The following is a 12,833-nucleotide window of genomic DNA, read 5'->3' on the forward strand; positions in this document are numbered from 1 at the left end:
TCAATTCCTTACGCACGTGAAAGTGGTCTGCGGGTCATGTGAACAAGGTACAACAGAAGTGATGACGCTATAGACGTGTGCCTAGTGGCACTGCACAAACAACACGTCATTGTTTTCCGATGAAGAAGCCCGTAATGGCTGTGATATCTCTGGTATTATGTGAAAAACGGCATTTTATCCCCTCATATTTCGGTCAAACCTGACGCACGTTAACCCCACTTTTTTGGCAAACATTCTATATTTTCTTCATTTGCCAGTGACTGGAAGCGTTTATAATGAGAGAAACCCAAAAATGTGGTATCAAATGATTCCAGAAGTGACGAATTGAGCGGAATTATTTGAATATGATTTTTCTGACCGGTTGTCACGCTTTTGAAACGCATTAGCGAATTTCGACACATATATATATATATATACATATATATATATATATATATATATATATATATATATATATATATATATATATATATATATATATATATATATATATATATATATATATATATATATATATATATATATATATATATATATATATATATATCCTGTTATTGGCGCAGTGGTTAGGGCAGCAGCTTGGGATCCAAAAGGTCCTGAGTTCAAGCCCCGTTGGGCCACTGAATTAATACACCAGGGGGTTGACTCAGCCTGTCATCCTTCCGAGGTCGGCGAAATGAGTACCAGTATACTGGGCCGGTGTATACCCTCGTTAAAATAGGTGTACCATATCCCTGTGTCATAAGAGGCGACCAGGGTTGCGTCAGGAAGGGCATCCGGCGTAAAACATGTGCCAAATCACGATGCGGATCATATGGATGATCCGCTGTGGCGACCCCTAACGGGAGCAGCCGAAAGAAGAAGAAGAAATAAATATATATATATATATATATATATATATATATATATATATAAATATATATATATATATATATATATATATATATATATATATATATATATATATATATATATATATATATATATATATATATATATATATAGTTGCAGTTCTGGAAACCGCATCCCTCCAATACCAATAGCAGCCAATATACACTGGTCCCCATTCAGTTATTTCATTAATGTACGTTCACATAGTCCCTTCCTTCTTGTCGAGTGGGTCAAACGGGACAGTGTGTTGTGTAAATCTCATTGTTTGGCTGACTAAACCTCTGAACTTCATTTCGACTCTGCGTTTTTCTCTATTCCTAAGGTAAATCCAAGCAAGGGGTCCTCGCGAGGCCAGCAGGCACTCCGCTTGGACACCCATCGGTAAAAACCACAGCCACGCCCTACGCGTAAGAATGCGTCCTCACAGAAGACCAAGGGCAACAGTGGAAGCCAACAATAAACGCCAGCGCTGCACGGAACATGTGAGCGCAACAATGACCCCCACCCACTGTTTAGGCGATCAGAGGCATAACCAACACACCAAATGCTCACAACATACGCGTGCACTGTACGGGGCATGCTCGATGGCGGGCGGACCCGCGCACTGATCACGTATACAATGGTGGACTCGTGCACAGCCCGTGATACTTTATCATCAGACATAACGGGCACGAATAAAACACATCTTTGGTCGGGTCTGCGCATGGAGTTACAATAACATCTTACCGTTGGTCTTCACTCACCACGACGGACACAAATGTCTCCCGCAGACAGCAGAGATCTTCCAGCACTTCTGCCTCAATGCAGCTGCTACCAGGCAGAGGCATGCTGTGCAACCGGATCGCTCGGGTCGTGTGGCACATCACGGAGGAGGCACATTGACCAGTGCCAACCGTGGGTCGCCGGGGCACGGCACGGAGTTCGGTGCAGGACGCTTCATATCACGGAGTTCGGTGCAAGGCGATTCATATCCCGGAGCTCGGTGCAAGGCGATTCATATCACGGGATTCAGTGAAAGGTGATTTACATCATGGGGTCCTGAGCGAGATGATTCCGCAGATTGAAACCATCTTGCCAGATGTGGAGTGGAGCCGCTTCCGGTCATCACGGTCAGGCCGCGCAGTGGCCGGGGCCAATCAGAGTGCCAGATTCGGGTGACAACACATCGCTTCGAATCGTCATCCCCGCCCCGCACCACGGGGTCTATAAAAGGATGGGTCGCGGAGCTGCTAGTGTCGTTCCTGCCCATCGTTCCTGCCTGTCGTTCTTGTCTGCTCGTCCTGGCCTGAGATTGACAACCTACCCATTCGCCTGCTGGCTCCGCCCTTCTTTACCAATTTACCTGCTGACACCGCCTTCTTCACCACCTCGTCGCCTCTCTCCACCCATTGGCTTTTGACTCCGCCTTTCTCCAACCACTCACTGCTGCCTCCACCCAAGTCCCTCCCTTCACACCTGATGGTGGCGTCTCATTCTCTGGACAACGCTAGCTGCACGAGTGCCACGAAGCAAGAGAAGATGCGCTAGCTGTCAGAGAGGTATCACCCAGTGGAGCATCCCCCCAAAACGTATTGGTGGCGCGGTGTGTGTGCCCTGGCGCCTGTCCTCCCTAAATTTCAGAATTTTCAAGAATTAGATCGGGATAACTCTGCTCTGTGTCTGCTTTTGTAAGTTGCTTGTATATTGCCGCACCTCTCACATTTCTTCCTATTCCTGCTGCAGACAACAATAGTTCAGCATTCAGTGTGCCACATATCTTTCCTCACCTGCCTGTAATAAATCCTTTGTAGAAATGTTCCTAGTTCGTTTTCATCCTTTCTTTCATTGATCCAGCATGGTCCGTATCCTAACCTCGCCAGGACTTTATTACCAATGATCCATTACTTTCAGCCGGTATGTCCTTGGCAGTATCACTTGGCTGCATCTGATCCGGTAAAATGATCCGGTTCGGACAAGGTGTACTGAGGGTGTGTCCCCCGTTCATTGGGTCACATGATTTATTAGGTAACCCCAATAACCCGTCGACGGGAGGACCCTAGGTCACGTGGTTGAGTTATTGGCATTCACGATCGGTTAGCGACCCACCGCGTCATAGAATTATCCGTGTGCGACTGCCCACAATTCCGGGGAGTCTGGTGGGAACCCGAGATAGCTTCCCCCCCCCCCCCCGGTGGTCTTCTCACCCGACCACAACTATATATAAATATGGAGAGAGGGAGAGAGGGAGAGAGGGAGAGAGGGAGAGAGGGAGAGAGGGAGAGAGGGAGAGAGGGAGAGAGGGAGAGAGGGAGAGAGGGAGAGAGGGAGAGAGGGAGAGAGGGAGAGAGGGAGAGAGGGAGAGAGGGAGAGAGGGAGAGAGGGGGAGAGAGAGAGAGAGAGAGAGAGAGAGACTTTTGTATGCTTTTATTATAAAAGTATCAAAACACACCAGAAAAAGCACACTCCATGAAAACAAATCCAAACGATTTTACAGCAAAAATAAATCAACAAAAGCAATACAAACAAGGGTGTCTGTTCATGTCAAAAACATCACAGAACTAGAAGGGCACTTGGGAGAGCACATACCTCCACCACATAATGCCTGATCCACAAACACATCGGGCCCAATACATTTTTGAACGAGATCGACGCGCATGTAGAAATGGCAAAAACAATATATTCGAAAAAATTTTTGAAAAAAAAGTTGCAAAATTTTCTAATTTTTTTTTTCTCTAACAATTTTTTTTTGGGGGGGGGTTGGAAATCACTTAAAACATGTATAAATGTAAAAACAAAAATTCAAATATTTTTTTCAAAATGGCCACCATAGCGGCCATATTGGACTTTGCACCAAGTCCAAAATCTAATGGCATGATCCTTGGACCATACCTAACCCCCCCCCCCCCACCAAGTTTCGTCGAAATCCAGAGGAGTTTTTCCGTAATACTGTTCACAAACAAACAAACAAACAAACAGACAGAGGTGAAAACAGTAACCTCCGTCCATCTTCGATGGCAGAGGTTAACTAGAGGGGGAGCACTCGGTAGAGTACAAAACCTCCACCGCCAATACTGCTAGGTCACTCAAGTGAACCTGATATCCTATTCATTCAATTTGATGTCAACAGTGCTCAGAGTTATTGTTTGCAACTTTCCCTTTAACTTTTAACTTTTACATACTCAATTCATTCGTCATAACTAGATTCCTTGAGACAGAAATTGATTTTACGTGGGTATATCCACCTGAAGTTCCAAAATCAGCCGCAATTATAATTTTGGCAAGTTTTTTTGTTGGAAATCACTTATAACATGTGGAAATGCAAAAAAAAAAAAAATCGAAATTTTGTTGAAAAAAAAGTTGAAAATTTTTTTTTTCTCTAACAATTTTTTTTGATTTCAAATTTCATTAGATTTCATTAGATTTCAAAATCTAATGGCATGATCCTTGGACCATACCTAATCCCCCCACCAAGTTTCGTCGAAATCCGTCGAGGACTTTTTCCGTAATACTGTTCACAAACAAACAAACAAACAGAAAGGGGTGAAAACAGTAACCTCCGATCTTCGATGGCGGAGGTTAAAAATACATATATGCAAAGAGTGAGTGTAAATACTTTACACTTTTACAAACAGATTCCATCACAAAAAGAAACTCAAAACCTCATCAGTGTACCACTGATCACCCACAATATCCAGGCTCAAAAGATAAGCCTGCTCCATTTTTACTCGTGCCGAAACCATACCTTTAAAGCACAAAAGCACATTTGCATTTTTCCCCTTCAATTTTGCTTTCCTGGTTTTATAAATTGGCAGTTTAGCAATGCCCAACAGAAAAGACAAAAATGAGAGGACTGGTTTACTTTTATAATTCCCCCCGATTCCATAAATAATATAAAGACTGGAAAGGAAAAAACAAAATTAAATTTATAGAAAAGCTGTTGAAGGAAGAGAAAGAGGGGTACCAATCCCTTACATTCAATGAAAATGTGGGCAACATTTTCAATCAAATCACAAAAAGGACAAGAAATTAGAACAGAAGAATTAAACTTATGGAGTAATGTCTGTGTGACCAGGGCTTGATGTGCTCGTCTCCAATTCAGGTCTCCAGTTCGCCCAAGAGTTGGAGAACTATACATTTTGTTCCACACTGGAGTTTAAAAAGCTCCAGCAGGTAAAGTCTCATTCCACCGATTTTTCAACAGTTTTGTAAAACCAGGTATACATGGTTCCAGACATATGTTGTAGATAGCCGTTTTCCCCATGACGTGAAACACACCAATTTCCTCTAAGTTTGAGGAGAACACACCCTCTTGTTTTTTTGAGGCAATTTGAAGTTCAGGGAAATAGAGATGTGAGTCTACCACTTTATCCACCTCAGTCCACCCAATGTTTAGTCTATGAAAGGTTTGAATTACTGCTTTCAAGACATTTTCCACAATACGAGCAGAACGAACACCAGTTTTTAATGAAAGTGAGCTTACAGGTAGCCAGGCATTCAAGGATGGCTGCAACAGGTCTCGCACTCTGTTTATTCCAACACTTCGTGAAACAATGCATAAACGACCTGGAGGTTGAAATTCTAGAGAATAAAGGATTCCGAACTAATGGCTCATGTACAAACTTTTGGGCATCGTATGATACCTCTAAACGTTGCATTCCGAGGACTTGCCAAGCATTCAAAAGGCTCTGATGAAAACTGGGGAGCAAAAACATGTCAACGTGTTGCAAGTGGATGAGGAAAAGTTCACGGTCATATTTCAGACCTTCCACTTTCTGCAAACAGGCGTTTGTGAGAGGTCGCCAAGGAACACACTCACTGTACAGTAGGCGCTTAATCGTGGAAATTTGGAATGACATTATCCGACTTGGGATATGCATCAGATTTTGACCACCCGCATTTCGGGGTCTGCAGACCAGGTCTGGGCCCAGCCAATGGTGGCCACCCCAGAAAAAAAATCAGTCAGAACTCTCTGAATGCCTGTGACCAAGTATCTTGGAGGTTCAAGTGGGATAACTATGCCAAATAAATGTAAATCCCAGGTTGTTTACGATTGACACCCGTGTCTTAAGCGAGAGAAGTTGGTACAATCTTCTCCACATTGCCAGTTTCAATTTAATTTTTTCCAGGAAGTTCTCCCAATTTTTTTTGTTCATACGCTTCAATTCCTAGAAATACACCTAAATATTTAAACCCCTCACTACTCCACTGTATTCCTCCTGGTAAAACAGGCAGGGACGAGGAAGGCGATCTGGGGCCCACCCAAAAAGCTTCACTTTTTTCCAATTTACCCTTGCAGTAGAAGCAAGCTCAAACTGGGTAAGGCAACGAGAGACCTCAGAAACATCTTTTTGATTTGCAATAGCAACACAAATATCATCAGCATAAGCTGAAACGACTGGAGTTTTGTGAAAGAGAGACTCCTAACACTGAGTTCCGAAGTAAAACTAATAAAGGTTCAACGGATAGATTGTAGAGCATGCCTGATAGCGCACAGCCCTGACGGATGCCTCGCTGAAAGGGGAAAGGGTAACAAAGACTATTATTAACCTTCAGCAGACAAGATGCATTTTTGTACAATAACAACATAAGCAAAAAAAATTCCCCCAAACCCTGTTCTCCTTAATACAGCAAACAAAAAAGAATGGTTAACAATGTCAAAAGCTTTTTCTTGATCTAAAAGTAATAAACCAAAACCAGGAGATGTAGTTCGACCGAGACTGATCAAGTGTCTCACCCAAAAAATATTGTCGTATATGGAATGTTCTCGAACACAATATGACTGATCAGTGCCAATCAAGAAAGAGATGACTTCCTTTATACGGGTTGCAAGTGCTTTTGACAATATTTTATAGTCCATGTTGAGGAGTGACACAGGCCGCCAATTTGCGGTCTCATGTAGATTTCCTTTCTTCGGAAGGAGACACAAAACTGCCCTCCGGCAGCTCAATGGCAATTCACCTTGTTTAACACTCTCCTGAAAGACCTCAAGAAGAGTAGGGCCTAGAATGTTCCAGAAAACCTTCTACAATTCAGCCGGAAGGCCGTCTCGTCCAGGGGCTTTCCCATCCTTGCTATCCTTGAGCGCAGCAGTAAGTTCTCCAAGAGAAATGTCAGGCTCAAGCAATTGTTGTTGGTCTTCAGACAGAGAAGGGAGCTGTTCAAGCATCGCATTCCTGTTCTCCACATTCACAGCTATTTTTGCGAAGAGTTTAGAAAAATAGTCTTGTAGTTCATGCTTGATATCACTCTGGGAGGTCAACAAATCACCACCAGAAGAGCGCAAAGCATGGATTTCTTGAGAGGTCTTGACCATTTTTTCCAAATTGAAGAACCTTTTGTTTGGTGTGTCAAGTTGGATTTTTTTGTTCCGCAGTCGGACGAATGCACCGGCTGCTCGCTCTTTCAGCATTTCAGCCAGACACCATGTCCTTTTCTCCGACAACTGCTGGACATTCATGCTAGACAATCCAGCTTTCTGCTCACAGATAAGTATATCGTTTTTAAAAACAGATATCACACAAAAGCGTTGTATGTGCTGTAAGAGCAGTATTGTTGGCAAAAACATTTCATTTGGGACTTTATGCAGTCCCACCATTGTCTTAAGTTCAAATATGAACCCTTTTGTGACTCGCATTTTTCCCATACCATTTTAAAAGCTTCTATAAAATGTGCAGTTTGTAAAAGTTTCAAAGTAAAAGTCCAATATGCACTTCCACAGACATGATGAGGAAAACCACACACCATAACAATCATGTGGTGATCGGAAAAACCAGACGGCCTTATATAAGAGTTCTTAACAATGTTTACCATTTCATGATTAACATAAAATCTGTCTCGGCGAGCCATCGTCAAAATATTTCTTGATGCACAAGTCCATGTATACTGACGGATATTACGGTTTTGTATCCGCTACACATTCACCAGTTTAAACTTTTTGACGAGCTGTGCCAAAGGCCTTGCACTGGGTGGATGAGGCTCACAAGTGTTCCGATCAAGTTGTGGGTTGATGGTGCAGTTGTAGTCACCCCCTTGACACAACATGGTTCAGTCAATGGTGCTTACAAACTCTGCCAACTTGTACAGAAAGGCACCTCTTTCAGAGTTAGCACGTGGACAGTAAACATTTGTCATGCAAAACTTTCAGTTACTACTGACAAATTGCACAGACAGTAAGTAACCTTTGCAAATTTCCTTACAAGTTATCTCCGAAGGCTGGAGTCAAGGATGCAACACTATTGCCACACCAGCCTTGGCCTCAACAAGCGCACTCGAGAAAAAAAGACAACCTTTAAAGATTTTACACCACTCATCCTCAGAAGACTGATTTGCATACGTCTCCTGTAGCATTAGCACATCATTTTTTTCATTTTGGAAGAGGTGAAATACCAGGAGGCGACGCACACAATTGCGGCCTCCATTGATGTTCAGGGATGCTACTTTTATCTCCATTGTGCTAGTTATTATTGAAGCTCTTTACCAGCCCGAGTAACACATTTCCTTAACCTTTGGAATTGAGGATCTGACATGTTAACCTGATAAGGATCATGAATCATACTCCTTGCAGTTTTAATGAAACCGTGTAAATTCGGGAAGTAATCTTTGATTTTTACGTATCTTTTCCTGAATGTATCATCCAGGAATTTAATCACATTTTCTCGAGACACTAAGGTTGTGTCGTTTCCCCCTTCATCCTCTTGAGAGCTTAAAGCACTAAAATGTGGGGTGGAAGAGGTTTCATCTGAATCAAGTGCTTCATCTATGGCCTCTCCTATTACTTGTGGAACATTTACTTTTGGCTCAACAGAAAGTTCTGCTCTGTTTACGGACCCCTCCGAATTTGCCTTGCCATGTCCTTCCGCTCTACAACCCTTACATCATCTGTGAGGGAGGGTTGACATTTAACTCACAGGGATTTTCCCCTTTATCTATTTCTCCATCACTGTCAGACAGACATGGCTGTTAACTCACCTGAACAAGTTTGGCAAACAGGACAAACACTTAAAACATCCTGAGATACCTCACTGTTCTCTGTGTCCCGCTCGGAGTCGGCCAGTGGAGCAAGTGAAGTCTCCACATCCGCACACGACTCCGGCACCACCAAGGGGTTTCCAATGTCAGATGTACCTTGGAGGTCCACCGGGCCTGACACGATCTGGACCTTATTCTGCCCCCATTGCATCAAAGGTATCAACATTTGACCGTTTTTGGACTTTTTTCCTACAATCCGTAACAGATACCTCCATATCGTCCACACTGTCCTGTACAGTGGATGGTAAAGGAGAGGAAGCAACCACTTTCACTTCCTCGTTTGGTGGGGGGTGGAGTAATTACGTCACGATTACACCCCCTCTCTCCAACGCCGGTCGGGGTGGACGAGTCCAATTCGTCGAACACCTCAGCCGTTGGGGGGGGGGGCGGGGCTCGGCTCCCGATTCACCTTCTCCCCATTTAATAGTTTGTGGTGAAGAAGAATCGTTCCTCACCGAACCTTCACTTCTTGCGGTTACACTGATGAGTAACCGCATTGGGACAAACTCTCTCCACATGCCCGTAAGCTCCACACCCAAAACACGTCATAACCTCCGAGGAGGCAAAGATTTTACATTCAAACCCGTCGATTTTTACACTGAGTACAACATTCAGTGTTTTTCCATTTTCAGGTAGTATCATATAAACCACTCTTTTAAAGGACATGACATGTTTACATTTATGTCGTCCCCATGATCCTCGACACAACCTTTCCGAACTTGTTAAACTGGTTACACAAGTCCTGGTTCCTTATAAATGGTGGAATATTATTAATGTTAACTTTAACTGTTGGGGCCTGTAAAGCGAACATAGAGAGGTAAGTGTTCGGTTCGATAAACAGGCCATGCTCAACCACCGTGGCCACCATGTGATCCTCGGACACAAACACCACAAACTTCTTATTCATGCGAGAAGCAGCACGAATATTATGTAAACCAACGATGTTATCAATGGCGGAAAGCACATCGTTAAGTTCCACCTCACTGAGAGGGAAGCAAAACACATCGAGTTTATGAGTTAGTGACTCGAACATCTCGACACGGAAACGTTCACCCGCCATTCTAACTCAAGAAAACAAGTTAGTAAACTTTATCGGGAGAAATAAGGCGTTTTCACAAACACCAAGAAATCAACGATTAAAGTTGAGAATTAACAAAGAACACGGTCGCAGTGAACGAGAAAAACCTCCCCCAGCGGCCATGACAGGCCTTCGGCCTACGATTTTCTCGACACGAGACCGTGGGCTCTCTCTCGTTCTTCTCCAGACAGGAAGGAAAAAAAAAACACGGAAAAAGTCCACATGTAGAAAACGAACACATGGGAAACGAAAAATGGGGAAGTGGACACACCAAACAGCACAGTAGAGGAGGGGAACTCACAACACGAAGCAAGGAGCGGCCATGACAGAGAGTGACAGAGAGTGACAGAGAGACAGAGAGACAGAGAGACAGAGAGACAGAGAGACAGAGAGACAGAGAGACAGAGAGACAGAGAGACAGAGAGACAGAGAGACAGAGAGACAGAGAGACACATATACATATATATATATATATATATATATATATATATATATATATATATATATATATATATATATATATATATATATATATATATATATATATATATATATATATATACATATATATATATATATATATATATATATATATATATATATATATATATATACATACATATATATATATATATATATATATATATATATATATATATATATATATATATATCTGTACACTATATGGTGATGGTATAACCTACCAAAATAAAGCTGTAAGCATTGTTTCAGAAGAAATTGCATGATTTCACACATTTATTATTTGTGAATGACTGATGAGTGATGACACAAACATAATACTGCTTTACAGTGTAGAGGAAAGTCTAAAGATTTGTTTCCTGTTCTTTGTTTTCCAACAGTGGTGTCTTTATATGGAAAAAACTGTAAATCTCAAGCTGACTGTGCAGTGGAAAAGCAAATTTGTTGAGTGGTTTATTGAAACATCTTTGGAGGTGCCAGTGTAGAAAAGGGTAAGGAAGGAGTTCAACACCACACGAACCTCAAAATGACAGGACATTTCAAGATTTGTTCAGCAACTTCAGAACATTGTCAATGCATCTGGACCAACCAAGCGTCGTCTTCAGCTCATCAATGGGACTTTGCAGGATATTTATTGCAGGGTGGTTGATAGTCCCCCAAACGCAATTACATCGTCTGTCAATAGAGGTGGTGTATCAAAAATAACTAAATGAAGAATTCCTATGAAGAATTTAAACACTTGGCAGGGCCATCCAAAACCCTCTCAGTGGCCTCGTTGTTTCAAACCGAGTCACTGGCAGGGTCATCCCTGAAAACTGACTCACTGGCAGGGTCATCCCAAACCGACTCAGTGTCAGGGTTATCCGAATCCGACTCTGTGACAGGTTCGTCCCAAACCGACTCATTGGCATGAGGATCATCTCAAACCGTTTGTTTGCATGCTTGGTTGAAGGCCTCCCCTGGCCACCAACAAGCCAGAATTTCATGGGGGTAAGTCCACAAGGTGTCCAAGAGCCAAAACCCTCAACGACGGTGATTCAGGATTGCACATGCCATATTAGCCAGCACACTTTGGGAAAAGTTCTGGACAACTTGGGCACACGATACGTGTTCTGTTTTTATCAGAATGGCGGTCAAATTAGATATTTCTTTCAAGAAAGAAAACTAGTCTCTCCTCTATTCAAGGTACAAGATTTATATTTGTGTCACTGACAGCTCGATATTAATAAATATATAACAGCATGGCATTTCATCTGAAACACCCTATAAGCTGTATGGCCTGTATATATCCCTACTGGTGGGAATGTGGAGACATTTCCAGATGATAAACCAAACTGAAATATTCCATTGATCTCTTGGGATTCAAATTTTCGCTCTTCATTGCTTTGAGCTGCTCCTCTCATTCAAAGATGTTGTAACTGTTCAGAAGTCTGAAAATATCCCAAGCTCAGACAGCTGCAGTGCCTGCAAACCCCATGTGACTCAACCTTCCCAAGGGATAACTACCCCTCCCTGTTCACCACTACATGACATCACTGGAAATGAATTTTGCACCTCAAGAACATTAAATGATAAATACAGCATATCATTATTTAATATTCCTGTATTCATATACATTAAACCCTTGTGTATAAGCTGTGTTCATCCCCAATGGCTGAGAAATGTTAATAACACTGTCCTCTCTTTCAGGTTTGGAGAAAAGGTCAAAGACACTCCAGCTGGTAAATTTCTCTTCATAGGAGGTTATTTAAACTCTTGGCTGAGGAATGACAAACAAATACAAATGAGGAATGACAGTGAATTTGGCTGTCATGTGAGGTTGGTAAATATGACCCCCTTATCCGACCTTCATAATTGGACATGCTTATTATACCTCGACGAGTTCTATATTTGAGTTCCATAAGAATTATTATACATCAACGAGTTCCAGAAGAATTATTAGATCTCAAAGAGTTCCAGAGGAATCATTATACCTCAACGAGTCCTATATGGAATTCCATTGGAATTATTATACTTTAACGAGTTCTATATTGGAGTTCCATAACAATGATTATACTTTAACGAGTTCTATATGGAGTTCCATCGGAATTATTATATATGAAGGGTAGTTCTAAAGGATAATTCTCAAGGGTAATTCAAAAGGGTAATTCCAATGGGTAATTCCAATGGGTAATTCCAAAGCGTAATTCTAAAGGGTAATTCTGAAGTGTAATTCCAAAGGGTAATTCTAAAGGGTAATTGTAATGGGTTCCAAAGGGTAATTGTAATGGGTTCCAAAGGGTAATTCTAAAGGGTAATTCTCAAGGGTAATTATAATGGGTTCTAAAGGGTAATTCTAAAGGGTAATTCTAAAGGGTAATTCTAAAGGGTAATTCTA

The 12,833-nt window shown here is 42.0% G+C and overlaps 1 protein-coding gene across 1 annotated transcript in view; it reads right to left on the reverse strand.

Moving 5' to 3' along the window:
• Positions 1-10,267, reverse strand: part of LOC147014801 (uncharacterized) — a 41,653-nt gene extending 31,386 nt beyond the window's left edge. The window contains exon 1 of the mRNA XM_085853083.1: positions 8,888-10,267. Within this exon, the coding sequence (XP_085709209.1) occupies positions 8,888-8,946 (59 nt within the window). The 5' untranslated portion in view covers positions 8,947-10,267. The remainder of the gene's footprint in view (positions 1-8,887) is intronic.
• Between the last annotated feature and the right edge of the window lie 2,566 nt (positions 10,268-12,833).

This window comes from Eptatretus burgeri, chromosome 13 (assembly GCF_056783735.1).
Source record: "Eptatretus burgeri isolate ZD-2024b chromosome 13, Ebu_testis_v1, whole genome shotgun sequence".
In the NCBI taxonomy this organism is placed as follows: Eukaryota; Metazoa; Chordata; class Myxini; order Myxiniformes; family Myxinidae; genus Eptatretus; species Eptatretus burgeri.